Source organism: Thamnophis elegans, chromosome 12 (genome assembly GCF_009769535.1).
Source record: "Thamnophis elegans isolate rThaEle1 chromosome 12, rThaEle1.pri, whole genome shotgun sequence".
NCBI classification, from domain to species: Eukaryota; Metazoa; Chordata; class Lepidosauria; order Squamata; family Colubridae; genus Thamnophis; species Thamnophis elegans.
The window spans coordinates 17,702,919-17,718,370 of record NC_045552.1 but is presented as its reverse complement, the minus strand read 5'-3'; the positions used below and the strand labels follow the sequence as shown (position 1 = coordinate 17,718,370).

Sequence of the window (15,452 nt, the reverse complement as noted above, 5' to 3'; positions counted from 1 at the left end):
TGCTCTGCTTCCCTTCAATTATATTACACCTCTCTCTGCAGCCCTGTAAAGAAATTCTGGTTGCCCAAGAGAGTCCCGATCGCTGTGGGCATTGAGATGATCAAAACAAGAAACCTGTCCTTATTCACGGAGGAGTCTCACCTGTCAAGAGCAAAGGCGTAGTGGAAACAGATGTTGTGCTGCTCGGCAACACTGCATGTTGGCAGGGTTTGGAGAGTCTCCACAAGGGTGATGATCGCATCACAGTCCTGTAGAAGATAACACCGAGTGATCATTCTTAAAGGTCTTAGAGCAGGGGTGTCAAACTCGATTTCATTGAGGGCTGCACCAGGGTCGTGTTTGACCTTGGGTGGCCGGGGTTGGTATGGCCAGGGTGGGCGTGGCCAACTCGACATCACTCGTGTCTGGGGTTCCTATGGCAGCCCATGCACTTTGCCAGCAAAAATGGGCTCCTGAGCTCCGTTTTCAGCTGCAACGGCTCCTGCAACCCTCTACCAGCAAAAATGGAGTTCGGGAGGGCCTCACGCAGTCCTCCCGAGCTGTGTTTTCACTGGTAGAGGCACCGTGGGCCAGTCCTCCACTGTTTCTAGGGTAGCCCTGCGGGCCAGATCTAAACATCCTGCGGACCAAATGTGGCCCCTGGGCCTTGAGTTTGACACCCCTGGTTGTAGACTAAGGAATCCCAAATTTTAACAAACCTGGAACTAAACACAAAACCAAGTTTACCCAAGTCACATTTTATCAGATCTTTAGTATGAAGCCAACCAAACTCAGAAATGCCTTGAGGTCCATACAATATATTGGCCATATTCTATGTAGAAAACTCCCTATTCAATTCTTTTGCATTCTCCTTGCTGGCACGCTTCAAAAGTTCTGGATTTTTTGTCTTTTCTGTCGCCATAGAACGAAAACGCCAAATTACCAATTGCAAAAAAAAACACAAAAAAAACTGCTTAATGGCCACCACAGCTTATAACTGTACAGCTAGTCCTCGACTTACAACCACAATTGAGCCCCACATTTAAGTTGTTAAGGGAGACATTGGTTAAGTGAATTGGGCACCATTTTACGACCTTTCTTGCCCCAGCTGTTAAATGAATCACTGCAGCTGACAAGTTAACAACCCGGTTGTTAAGTGAATCTGGCTTCCCAATTGACTTTGCTTGAGAGAAGGTTGCAACATAGTAACGGTCATAAATATGAATCAGTTGCCAAGATTCTCAGTTTTGATCACACGATCATGGAGAGGCTACAAAGGTCGTAACTTTGAAAAATGGTCATACGTCACATTTTCCATGCCATTGTAACTTTGAATCATCACTAAAGGAGATAGCGAAGACTATATGTAATTCTGGGCTCAATTTACAATTGTATGTTGAGGACTATATGTATGCTTTTCTTTCTATTGGACCAAACCCCACTGATCTGCAGTGAAATATCTGCTTTGGATAGTATGTTGAGTGATAAGAAAGCAGAGGGGACAGGAAACGGGGCCTAAAATAGTAGAAAGTTGGATTTTATGCTAAGAAAGCATTTTAATTGTTTCAGGAAGCCCAAAATTTCAACCACAATTTGATTATTCTTTAATAGAACAGAAACCCCAGCACGTAAGCAAGTTTTTCTTTCTTTCTTTTTAGTTCAGCAGAATTAATCGAGAAGTTGCTTATCATCTAGACCGGTACTTCCCAAATCTGGGTAAATTACTCAGAATTGAATAAGAGTGGTTTTTCTTGGGGTAATAACATACAAATCCATTAAGCCATGACAACAAGCACCATTTAAATTGACTTAAAGTGTTTTATCTTCCTTGAGTTAAAAAGGACTTTCTGATAAACAGTTTTGGGAAAGGAGGGGAAAAGTTTGGAAAGTGCTGATCTTGACCCTTTTACTGGATCTTAATAAAAAAAATCTCCCTCGAGGCTTCTTAGTTATCTTCTGAAGGAACACTACTGCTATCTATGTCAACCTTTGCAGATGCCATTTGCTGGCTAAAAAGACTTAAAATTTGCAGAAATGAGAAAATGGGGGATTTTGGAAAAACAATTTATCAGCTGGAATTAACAGCTACTATCTAGGATTGTTGGGCACTCCCAAGTGGGACACTGCAAACACCTGGTTCCTAACAAATTTAACAACAAAGGCAAGAATAGATTGACCTTTATTATTGCCCAAAATTCTCTCTGACTAGTAACTAAAATCAGTGGGAGTAAGAGTCTGGACCAGTGGTGGGATTCTGAAATGTTACCAAGGGGTTCTCTGCCAGGTTGCTGGGTGGGCATAGCCATGGTAGGCGTGCTCTACTTGGCCTCCTGCACCATGGCCGGGGCAGGGGGCATTTTCACCCTCCCCAGGCTCCGGAGGCTTTCCCCAAGTTTCTAGGAGGGAAAAAACAGCCTCTCTTGGGCTCTGGAGGCCCTCTGGAACTCAAAAACGGGTCCATTTTCAGGCTTCCGGTACTTCTGGTAGGCCTGTTTTACACCTTCCAAGTAATGCACCCATAGAAAGTAGAACTCTGAAGCAGAAAATTTCCTCAAGGAATGATTTATTGGATACATCATATTGGCACAACTGGCGAAAACCAACTCTGAAAGTTCCCACGGGTTTTCATCATATTAAAAAGAGAACGTTTTCCCCCTTCCCCAAATCACTAGTCACATGGTCCAACTGCGGTGCTGGCTAGTTGCTTGGTTACTTCGCTCCTCCTCTCCCCAGCCACCTATTGGAATGACCTTGGTTCCCACAGGAAAGCTTATTATTTTGACGACGACATCCCAGCTAACTATTTCTCTCCCCGTCCCAACTAGTGGCAGCCCTGAAGCTGCTAATGGCAGCCCTGCAGTTGCTATTAACATGGTTGTTAAGTGAATCTGGTTTCCCCATTGGCTTTGCTTGTGAGAAGGTCACAAAAGGGGATCACATGACTGCACCATTATAAATATAGGCCACTTGTCAAGGGCCTGGATTTTGACCACATGACTGTGGGGATTCTGCAATGGTCATTAAGTGTGAAAAACAGTCATGTCACTTTTTTCCAGTGCCATTGCAACTTCATCACCAAATGAATGTGTCCTGCCTACAGCGGTTCCTTTAAGAATCTTTGGCCTGCCACACTCTCATTAAGGGGGGTAGAATGTGTTGTTTTCAAAATAAAAAATTCCTTTCTAGAAGCTCAACGTTATTCTTTTTCTCCGCACCTTTGCACCTGACCGGAACCAGCTGGGTGGAGGTGCCAGTGAGGAAGAAGAGGATTGGACCATGTGATGGATTTGTGGTTGTGGGGACAAGATCATGAACTTTAAACTGGGTGGAATCCCAGGAAGTTTCAGAATTGGGATTCCATAGCATGATGCCAACATGTCTGTTTTATTAAATTGGAACTTTAAGGATAGCTCTGCCTTGGACTCTGATTTAATTCTGCATGATATTTGGAACGCTGACAGAATGATTGTAAGACTACCTGTACCTTCACAGTAGCCAGGTAAGAGAGGTACCCAACTAAAGAACAGAAAAGTGAAGAAACTACGGCTATGGTAGTGTTGTGACAACCATTCCTCCTCGTTTGCAGTTACCTGTGAGGCGGTGAAGCCCAAACAGCACCGAGAGGTGAACTCACCTGAGCATCTCGGTAGGAGAGTAGGAAGTTCATGACAATGTCTAGGCTCAGGCACTCCACGCTGTCCAGGCGCTGTAGAATGCTGGTCAGTTCACGGCTCAGCTGTTCCCCATGGTACATTTCACGAGCCTTCCGGATGTCACTGCGGATCATCTCCCGGAAGTAGCCACTTGGGAAAGCACACATACAATACATGGGGCATTAATGCTTCCATCTTCTCCAGGGAGGTGAGTGGGTTTGCTCACTCTCCTGTGACTCACCAGCATTCAAGAGCCATTTCCAGGATGAGCAAACACTAAATTTGAATCAACTGTAATTAAAGACATGTGTAATTAAATGCACACCTTTTTTCTCTCCCTAGCTTTTCTTTCCAGATCAGTTCAGGTGTTGATCCATTGATTGCAACAGGAATTGACTGACCAGCTTGTCACCTCAGCCTGACATTGTAGGCTGAGAGACAGTGATTGGCTCAAAGTAACACAGTCGGCTTTCAAGTCATGCCTAAGGCGGGACTAGAACTCCCCCGTTTCCTGATGATTAGCCCAAAGTCACCCAGCTGGCTTTCATGCCTAAAGTGGGATTAGAACTCACAGTCACTTAACCACTAAACCAGTAGTCACCAACTGGTGGTCCTTGGACCGCTGGTGGCCTACAAGAAAATTTTGGTGGTCCGCAGAAAAATTTGCATTTTTTATATTGCACTAAATCATGGATCCTCAAACCCTAACCCTAACCCTGGGATGGATAAATGCAATGAACATTTGTGTTGCTACAGAGAGTCTCCCTCTTCAGGGTCTTTTTATGTGGGTCAGAAGGGGCAGAAATTTCGACTTGCGGTCTGCTTCAGCCTCCTGGTTTGGGGCTTTGGGCGAAGGCTGGAGGGAAGCACCGCTGGTGGCAAAGAGCTGGAGAACCTCGTTCCAGTGGGACTGCATCATGGCCTGGAACTGGCTGACCATCTCAGCCCTCTGAGCCTCCAGGCGCCAGTACCTGGCCTTGCACTCCTGCAGGTCTTCCTTCTGCTTGGAAAGCCTATGCTCATAGTCCTCAGTGAGGCACTTCTGCTGAGCCTCCTTCTTGGTCAGATCCAATTTGAACTGAGCTGTTTTGCCAACTCTTTCTCATGATGGCTGCTTAGCTCCAAACACTGCTTCCTGTTGGGGCCCTAAGGAGCCCAGGTGGGCAGGGGAGGAGTGGCTGGGAGGGAATGGGTGAGTAGAGGCTGGCGAGGCGCCCCTTGATGTGAGTGACATCGAGTTAGCCACGTCCACCCCAGTGGTGGGATTCAAATAATTTAACAACCGGTTCTCTGCCCTAATGACCAGCAGGGTAGGTGGGGCTTGGTGGTCATGTGACTGGGTGGGCGTGGCCAACTCAACGTCACTCAGATCGATGGGCGCTTTGCCTTAGCTGTGACAATGTAATAAGGGTTAACCAGAGAGGCAGTTTCTGTAAGCAGGGCACTAAAGATTAGGCTAACACCAAAGTGTTTCCTTCCTGCCTTCCTTATAGGATTAGCCCTGTAAAGTGGAAAAAACAAAACAAAATGAGATTTCTTCCAACAACCGGTTCTCCGAACTGCTTAGAAAGTTACCAGCCGGTTCTCCTGAATAGGTGCGAACTGGCTGAATCCCACCACTGGTCCACCCAATTACGTGACCACCTAGCCATGCCCACCCAGCTGGTCATTAGGCAGGTCCTATTAGTGGTCTGTGGGATTTTAAATTATGAATTTAGTGGTCCCGGAGGTCCGAAAGCTTGGTGACCCCTGCACTAGACTAAACTGGCTTTCAAATGCTGACAATATGGTTGTTAAAAAATGAGGGGGTAATATGCTCCCTTCACATAAAATTACAACACAACGGCAACTTTTGCAGGGGTGCTGTGGCCTCAAGTCGTATAAATGTGAGTTTTTTTAATGAAGGGAGGAGTACGGATTCTCCAAAGAGTTGTTCCTAACAAATAATTTCTTAAATAAAAGGAGAAGGTGGCATGCCCACTTTTCTAGACATTATGTCTATGACAAGAACACAGCATTTGAAGCAAATATCTGGTAACACATCATGCTTTGTTGTGGTGACAATGGTGAGGTTTACCACAACTTCCTGCCATCTTGACTCCAGGACAATTTTTGAGAACAAGAAGTAGGATCTGAAGACAAAAAGAAAGAGCTCCTTCTGTTTTATTTTGGTTGCTGCTTCCATTTCATATTTCACTGTCCATATGAGTTACCTACATCAAAGCAGCTAACAATTTAGTATGACCCAATCTTGGGTGCTAAAGGACCAATCTTCAGGAACGAATAAAACATGGAACTGGGAATAACACCATCACTCAGACTCCATTTTTTCACCGGTAAAGCAAAAATGCATGATCATTTTTATCACCAAAGAGATAACAACAGACGTTTGCAATTAAGAGAAAGTTGGCTTCCAACCCATTTCCCCATTTGACTTCTGCTGACATGGTACCACTCTTAACAGACGTTTGGTTTCAAAGGAAAAAAAAATCAAAATGAGAAGTTTGACACAAGCTGAAACGTGACACTGTGGGGAAACTCTAGATTTTGAGGAAACGTGAGAAGGCTTCGTGGCAGTTTCCTAAGGAAGCCTAACTAAGTCCTCAAATTACTCCAGAACTTGAGATCAAACAGTTCAAAAGCTCTTGCTCTGATTGAAGTTCAGGTTTGGGAGGTAATACATACCTCCAAAAATAGAAGACTGATCATCTTGTTTCTCACATGGGATTCCAAAGAATTTTGCATACAATCTCCGGGCTTTCAATCACCAGCCTTCCTGCTTAATTTAGGCAGAATTAAAAGTAGACAGTAGAGTAGTCCCTAGCTACTATGGGTATCTCAGAATTGTTGTGGCTCTCCAGCAGCTAGTGGAGCTGGCAGTAGATTCCGACAGTGAGAAGGAACATGGGCCAGTCCTGGAGTCTGGGGAAGGCTCTGACGAGTGCTCTGTGTTGGAGACAGAGAGGGGGCCAGAGCCATCTGACAGTTATCAGCTGCCTTCAGAGTCAGACATCAGTGAGGCAGAAGAACAGTTGGAGCCTGTTCCCAGTGTGTACATGCGCAAAGTTACCAGAGGAAGGGAAAAGCTAAGAGACATGGGTTGACTTGGGAGTAAGGCCACAGGTGGACAATGAATGGCCCCTCCCAGAGGAAATAAAAAGGAACAAAAGGGGAGTGGAGTTTGCAGGAGACAATTAGTTTGCTTAATTGGTTCGTGACTCTCCGAGACTCCTTGCCAAGTTTTGTAGATATTGGCCTGTCAGCTCTCCATGCCAGAGAAGGTTTGTGACTGTAAATCCTCCCTTGAAAGACTTTTTCTGGATGTGAATGAGCAGAATTCACAGCAAATTAATAAAAGGGGTTTTTGTCGGGACCAGGAGTTTGCTTCATGCTTTTGGGAAACCTTGGTCAGAACAAGAATGGCTTCTTTGCGCTCGTTCCCTCTTTAATATTATATGGTTCATTTTTAACTCTATTTAAATCTCTTTTGCTCACCTTCTGTCTTCTTTGCAATCTACAAAATACACACAACTATTCTTCAGAGTCAGATTAAAGATCCATCTAATCTCTTTTCTTTCCAGGGTAGGCAATAAAGGACATGGGGAAACTCAATCGCTTCTGTCTGTTGACGTTCCCAACAATAGGTATTGAGCTAGATAATTCCATGAATACCGAAAATAATACAGGAACCAAAGACATATTTTTGAGAGTATATCTAATCACTCTGAAAGATTTACAAGCGGTCTGCCACTATTATCTTATTTACAAAGTCGTGCTTCACATTCCTGCTGAGTCAACTCATCCATCAAGCCAATTGTTACACACATAAATGAGCACAGCCCAAACTATCCAAAAGTTGCTTGTCCCTGCCTGGGATATAGTTTCCAGGTTCTCGCCTCTGAAGAACTGAGTTTGGAGGTCTTCAAACTTGGCAACTTTAAGACTTGTGGACTTCAACTCCCAGAATTCCTGGCTGGAGAATTCTGGGAGTTGAAGTCCACAAATCTTATAGTTGCCAAGTTTGAAGACCCCTGCTCTTGCCTCTTCCTCATATCAAATTCCTGATCTGAAGTAAAAAAAAGAAGGAAGGGACCATTACCTGGAGCTGACAGACGTGCCCTCTAGCAGTTTAGCAAGTTGCGCTGTGAGTGGATTGAAGACAGCTTCCATGTTGAAGTTGGACTGGTAAAGCTCAGTCAAACACATCATGGTGCCGACATCACAACAAAAGACCTTCTTCTGATTTGTCACCACATATGGGATGAAGGTATAGCTCCCGTTGCTATCCTAGAAAAGATACAAGAGATGTCGGTACAGAAATCCCATCCACCTCCCATTCTTCACTCCAGAAATGTCTCTTGCATTACAATACTTTTGTTCATGGTTTCCCAACCATGGCAACTTGGACTTCAAATCCCAGAACTCTCATCAATGGCCATTCTGGTTGTGGATTTCTGGGATTTGAAGTCCAGACTGTCAAAGTTGGGGAACAGGGCTCTTAGTGACTAAACATTTTTGTTCGGGACTCAAAACTGTGTAAATGATGGAACTGGGATTGGGTGAGTCCTCTTTTCATTTTACTTTGGTCATAATGTATTTACAAAAGAGGTTGGTGAATTTAGGATGGTTTGAAGGTTGAAAACATTCCAACAGTCCCTCATTTCCACCCTACACCATCAGCTCCCAATTTTTCACTTTCTATGGCCTATGAATTCACCAGAGCTTGACTATTACACAGGCAATCCCTTCCAGCAGTGGTGAAATTAAATTTTTTTTACTATCGGTTCTGTGGGCATGGCTTGGTAGATGTGGTGTGGCTTGGTATGCGTGGCTTGGTGGGCGTGGCAGGGGAAGGATACTGCAAAATCTCCATTCCCACACCACTCTGGGGCTAGCCAGAGGTGGCATTTGCCAGTTCTCTAAACTACTCAAAATTTCCAGACCCTGTCAGAACCTGCTCGATTTCACCCCTCTCTTCCAGTGTTTTTTTTAAAAACTTATCTTGTAGTTTGCACACTGAAGAATCTTTAAAGTACTGCTATTTCTAAGGTTTATTTATAGTTCTTCCCTGAACTCCAGGTGTGTGTATTTTATGATGTAATTTCTAACCAATATTTGACAAAGAACTTCTGTATTTGAAAGCTGATCCACAACAGACCATTGGCTGTTATATCCATTTTACCCAGATAGTAGGAATAGGAGTAGTAGGAGAGAAGAAGGAGAGTCAACCTTTTGAATAAGCAATCCCAAAAATAGAAAATAGAAACAATATCATGAATAACAGATAAGCCAGACTTACCGAATTCTTCTGAAAGATCACATCCTGGGGAAAAAGAGAACCAGGAAAATATATCAGAAAGTTGCTCACTGCAAAATATGCCAGAAGGTAAATGTTGTGTAAAAGAGATGATTTCAGCAGCTGTAAACCTATTATACTAAGGACCCTTTACAGAAATAGATTCCCCTGACCAACAGTTTATAAGTACAGGATGCTCATTTTTAACAACTTAGCCAAACTGGAGGTATAATGACACCTAAATAAGAAAAGTGCGTGGCCCGACAAAACCGCGCTCGTCAAAATAGCGGCGATAAAACCGCGTCGCTACAGCCGCGATGTCATCACCGCGACGTCATCAGCGCAGCGACAACAGCGCGGCGACAACAGCGCGGCGACAGAAGGGCTCTTTAAAACAACGCGGCGGCAGAAAGCCGATTTAAATTAAGGTAAGGGTTAGGATTAGGTTTAGGGTTAGGTTTAGGGTTAGGGTGCTGAGTGCTTCGGAAGGCACGGATTTGCCCTCCGCGGTTATGTTGTCGCGCTAGGGTCGCCTTTTTCCTTAGTGCTTCGGACGGCGCGGATTTGCCCTCCGCGCTTATGTCAGCGCGGATAAGGGCTTCGCGGTTTTGTCGGTGAACCAGAAAAGTGTATCCTCACTGAGAAGAAAGGGATGCAATGGCTATTTTATTGGGCAGAGTACTCTGCAATTGACCAAACCTAGCCTTTCTCATGCATTTAGAGCTGTAATGGTGCAGTGGTTAGAGAGCAGTACTGCAGGCTACTTCTTCTGACTGCCAGCTGCCTGCAATTTGGCAGTTCAAATCCCACCAGGCTCAAGGTTGACTCAGCTTTCCATCCTTCCAAGGTGGGTAAAAGGAGGACCCAGATTGTTGGGGGCAAGAGGCTGACTCTGTAAAACCGCTTAGAGAGGGCTGTAAAGCACTGTACGGTATATAAGTGCTATTGCTATTTAAACCAAAAGGTCCAAAGCTTGAAGTAGCTGTAGTCTCGCAACTTGCTGAACCCATAAACCAAGCGGCCGCATTGGAGCCTAGCCCTTTGTGCCAACAGAGTCTGCATGGCTAATATACGGTCAACCAAATCATCCGATCTAGAAAATTAAAAGAAGCAGAGTTAAGCAAGGGGGAAATCTGTTATGCAAATACAGCTACAGAAAGCTGAAGGAACAAAAGCTACAAACCACAGCTTCCAAGGACCATAGAACTAGATCAGCTTTAGAACAATTAAAGAGTCATTGCATAGCATCCTTTCTTAACCTAATGCCCACCCCTCCCCGATGTGATGGACTCCAATTTCAATAAATATACAGAGAGAGGAACTGCATTGTCATCTGTCAACATCTGGAAGGTTCGATTTTCAAATCTTTGCTTGAAGGGTAGTGTTTTTCAATCTGGACAACTTCAAGAGATCTCAAATTTATCAGCTAGTGTTTTTTACATCGCATAGAGTTGCTTTTGGTGAAATGAGCAGCTATATACCGTACTTTTCAGAGTATTGGACACCCTTTTGTCCCCCATAAAAGAGAGTGGAAATGTCAGTGGGTCTTATACACCGAATACGGCTTCCTGAACCCCCACCCCAAAAATTCCATTTTCACCCAAAAAAAATCACAAAAATTGGGTGTCCAGAGAGTTTGGGAGGCCTGCGGAGTAGTCCTGGGGAGGGCAAAAACTATTTTTCTTGTTTTCCTCTTCAAAATCTTGGTGCATCTTATACTCTGGTGCATCTTATAGTCCGAAAAATATGGTAAATTAGTTAGATGGATAAATGTCATGATTCATTTCCTGATTTCTTTACCCAAATTATTTTTCTGGGAGCTTCTGATGAATCTTAATAGGGAGACACATCTTCCTTGTGGATGCAAAAGATTTAATCTAGTTTTAAACCTGCATGTCCTAAGGTGTATACAGGTAGTTCTCGACTTATGACCATAATTGAGTCCAGAATTTATGTTGCTAAGTGAGACATTTGTTCAGCCTCGTTTTATGACCTTTCCTGCCACAGCCATTAAGTGAATCATTGCAGTTGTCATAATAGTAACCTGGTTGTTAAGTGAATCCAGCTTCTCCATTGATTTCGCTTGTCAAAAGGCTGCAAAAGGGGATTGCATGATCCCAGGGCCCTGCAACCGTCATAAATAAGAGGCAATTGCCAAGCATCCAATTTTTCATCACATGACCATGAGGAGGCTGCAAATGGTCGTAAGTGTGAAAAATGGTCATGTCACTTTTTTCATGCTGTTGTAACTTGGAATGGTATCTAAATGAACTGTTGTTAAGTTGAGGGCTACCTGTATTTAGCACTACATAACATATTAGGGGACACGGTGGCTCAGTGGCTAAGATGCTGAGCTTGTCGATCAGAAAAATCGGCAGTTTGGTGGTTTGAATCCCTAGTGCCGTGTAACGGAGTGAGTTCCCGTTACATGTCCCAGCTTCTGCCAACCTAGCAGTTTAAAAGTACGTAAAAAATGCAAGTAGAAAAACAGGAACCACCTTTGGTGGGAGGGTAACAGTGCTCCGTGCGCCTTCGGCATTTAATCATGACTACATAGATGTCTTTGGAGAGCGCTGGCTCTTTGGCTTTATAATGGAGATGAGCACTGCTCCCTAGAGTCGGGAACGACTAGCATGCATGTGCGAGGGGAACCTTTACCTTCAACATATTAGACAGAATTAAGTATCCTTCAGAATGCTTGGAAATAATCCAACCATTCTTTTTGAAATTCTTCCCAAAGTATTACACGGCAGTTGCTGTTATTCTTCACAAAGGGCAGAATTTTCATCCTGTGGAGTTTATCTTGGAAAAATAACTCATTACAGCCCTGGGTGGGGGAGAGGATCTGATATTTAATGACGTCTTGGTCAATGAACGGTTATTTTTATCTATTTAAGTGGCACACGGCTGTTTAAATGCAAACACTAACACGCAAACTGATCTGTATCCCATATGTCAATTTTAAACAGCAGTAGCTTGGTAGTAGAGTGTTCAACCTGGGATTACTCATACCGAAAGCCGGCTGATAGAAATCAATGGAAACAGATTTGGTCCTGATTTGTTTCAGCTTCACTAATTTCAGTGGTTTGGCCTAAGTGTGGATCCAATCAATTATTAACCACACCAAGTTGAAAATTGGTCGGCAGCAACCAAAGAGCGGCCGCCAGCAATATATATATTTTTGCAAGCTTGCTCTGAGGATTTGCACATGTCCTTGAGTGCAACGGAATCTATTTGCGCTTCTGATTCCGAGATATGACACTGTCTGTGCGTGGGGTGTGGGTATATGTGTGTGTGTGTGTGTGTCTGTGTGCAATTCTTTCTAATTAAAAGAAGTGGGGACAATAAAAGACGCAGATAACATCACACCAAGCTGCAATTTGTAATTGCATGGCAACGTTGCAGCCACAGGAAGCACTGGTTAGCACAAAAGATGACAACACAAGACAGCAGCAACGGAGACAATGCAGGTAGTTCTCAACTTATGACTGCAATGGTAGCCGAAATGGATGTTGCTAAGCAAGAGAGTTCTTTAGTGAGCCTTGCCCCATTTTAACGACCTTTCTTGCCACAGTTGTTATGCGAATCACTGCCAGTTGTTCTGTTGGTGACCCGGTTGTTAAGTGAATCCAGCTTCCCCATAGACTTTGCTTGTCAAGAGGAGGCAAAAGGGGATCGCGTCACCCTGGGACACTGCAACCGTCATAAATATGAGTCAGTTGCCAAGTGTTTGAACTTTGATCGCATGGGGATTTTGCAACAGTCATAAATGTGGAAAATAGTCATACACCACATTTTTTCAGTCCCGTTGTAACTTCAAATGTTCATTAAATGAATTGTTGTAACTCTAGGACTACCTGTGAACTAGTCTAGCCTCTTCCATTGCATACTACACTTCTGGGTTATCCAAGGCCTGTAAAAAAATCTGCCTATTAACTCAAAGGTGGTTTTTTCAGGAGGCAACTGGACTTCCTTGTTTTTTCTTTTGAAGACGTTTCGATTCTCATCCAAGAAGCTTCTTCAGTTCTGACTGAATGGCGGGGAATGGAAGGATTGATACTCCTTGCAGACAGCTGGTCATTTGCATCCTTTTAGAGAGCCATGTCAGGCCTGCATCCATCTTTACTTTTGGGTCTTTGGCCTGCCACACTTTCTATTATTCTGCTATGCATTTTCTATTGCGGGAAAATGGGAGGGGGGATTTTAAGGAGTCACATACTATATAGCCACAACAAAATTCTTCCTAGAAAGCCAAGGTCATCCTTTGTCTCTACACCTCTGCACCTGACTGGAACTGGATGGGTGGACCTGCCAGCATGGCAGTGGAAGATTGGATCATGTGATGAACTTGGCAAGATCTTGAACTTTCAACTGGGTGGGGAAAACCGGGAAGCTTTCAGATTCAGGTTTTCCCAGATGTGCCAACATGGCTCTCTTAATAAATTGGAACATTGCGCAATACTTTGCCTTGGACTCTGATTTACTTTTTGGATGCTATTTGGAACCCTGACAAGCCGTTGAGACTACTTGGAGGTTTATCTGTGTCCTCAGGGTCACCTGAGTGGTGCAAATCTTCCAAGAAGGCATGGTGCCTTCTTGGAACTGTTAAAAGGACTGTGTTGAACTGCGTTGTAGACTGACGATAAAGGATGTTGTATCCCTCCTCTCTGTTGAGAGAGCAGTGTTCAATTTTGACATAGATGGCCCCAGTGATCCTCTCCGTCCACAATGTGGACTTTGCTGTCTTCAGAAGAGTGCTTTTGTTTTTTAAGTGCAGATAGACTGCTGAATGAATAGTCCTGATCGGTTTGTTCTCCCATGTTAACAACCCGCTCAAAGGATGCAAATGAGCAGCAGTCAGCAAGGAGTAGAAATCCTTCCATTTCCCCACCATCCTATCAGAGCTGAAGAAGCTTCTTGGATGAGAAGCAAAACGTCTGTCGACTTATGACCATTTTTCACACTTAAAACCATTGCAGCATCCCCATGGTCATGTGATCAAAAACCAGCTGCTTAGCAGCTGACTCACATTTATGACGGTTGCCATGCCCCAGGATTACATGATCGACTTTTCAACCTTCCGGCAACAAATTCAATGGGAAAACCGGATTCACTTAACAACTGGATTACTAACTTAACAATGGCAATGGTTCACTTAACCGCTGTGGCAAGAAAGGTCATATAAAGGGACTGAACAAGGGTCTCACTTAGCAACATGAATTCTGGGCTCAATTATGGTCATAAGTTGAGGACTACCTGTATACCCTTTAGGACAGGGGTCACCAAACTTTCAGATCTCAGGGACCACTAAATTTATAATTTAAAATCCTGCGGACCAATAATATGATTTTTAAAAAAAAGATAAATGGTATTTAGTGCAATATAAAAAATGCGATTAATTTTTCTCCGACCACCCAAATTTTTTCACGGACCACCAGTGGTCCACGAACCACCAGTTAGTGACCACTGCTTTAGGGCATGCAGAGTTAAAACGAGATTAAATCTCCTGCATCCACAAGGAAGATGTGTCTCCGTACTAAGATTCATCAGAAGCTTCCAGAAAAATCATTTGGGGAAAGAAATCAGGAAATGAATGATGACATTTATTCATCTATCTAATTTATACAGTTGCCCATTTCACCAAAAGCAACACCGTGTGGTGTACAAAACGGTAGCTGATAAATTTGGGGAGTTGAAATTGAGATCTAACAACTTGCTAAAAGGATGCAAATGACCAGTTGTCTGCAAGGAGTATAAACCCTTCCATTCCCCACCATCCAGCCAGAGTTGAAGAAGCTTCTTGGATGAGAAGCGAAACGTCTTCAAAGAAAAACCAGAAAGTCCAGTTGCCTCTTGAAAAAGCACTTTTGGGGCAGCCATGATGTGGATGACTGAGAATCTCCATAGACATCAGCCCATTAAGGTGTGCTGGGAAGAGGTTGCTGAAATATTAAAAGCCACTGCCTGTGGGTGGGGTTGACACTGACCTTCCAAGAGCATGACTCAGTAGAAAGCAGTGTCCTATATTCTTAGAATACCTATGTCCCTTCCCTCTAAGGAAATATGTTGAGAAATCACTTGAAAAGCCCCACTCTGAGACAGGGAGGCAATATTTCTCTCCCTGCCCCGGTCCTGTTATTAAATATGCTATCTGAAGATGGAGGGAGACAGGTGTGCTAAAACACTCTGATTGTGAATCCACATAGACATTCTTGGAAAAAGGAAATGGAATTTCTCCTACCCCTTAGGCAGTCTTACAAGAAAAAAAATTCAATTTCTAGTTCGGCCTTCCTCCTACAGATATGTCAAAATGACGGAACTTTACATGTCTAGGGAGATCCTCAGTTATCTAGGTCATAGTTGTCCCAAAGATGCTTGTTCAAAAGGCAACTGAACTTTGTTTTTCCTTGAAGGCATTTCGCTTTGCATCGAAGTAGCTTCTTGGATGAGAAGCAAAACGTCTTCAAGGAAAAACAAAGTCCAGTTGCCTTTTGAAAAAGCACCTTTGGGATGAATCACTAGTT

General features: G+C 43.7%; 1 protein-coding gene across 1 annotated transcript in view; it reads right to left on the bottom strand.

The window, feature by feature from the left end:
* MAP3K6 (mitogen-activated protein kinase kinase kinase 6) overlaps nucleotides 1-15,452 on the bottom strand; it is a 70,853-nt gene that overhangs the window by 40,410 nt on the left and 14,991 nt on the right. The window contains exons 3-6 of the mRNA XM_032227757.1: nucleotides 8,932-8,955; nucleotides 7,732-7,919; nucleotides 3,614-3,782; nucleotides 142-248 (exon numbers count right to left, since the gene is read on the bottom strand). Coding sequence (XP_032083648.1) covers nucleotides 142-248; nucleotides 3,614-3,782; nucleotides 7,732-7,919; nucleotides 8,932-8,955 — 488 coding nt within the window. The remainder of the gene's footprint in view (nucleotides 1-141; nucleotides 249-3,613; nucleotides 3,783-7,731; nucleotides 7,920-8,931; nucleotides 8,956-15,452) is intronic.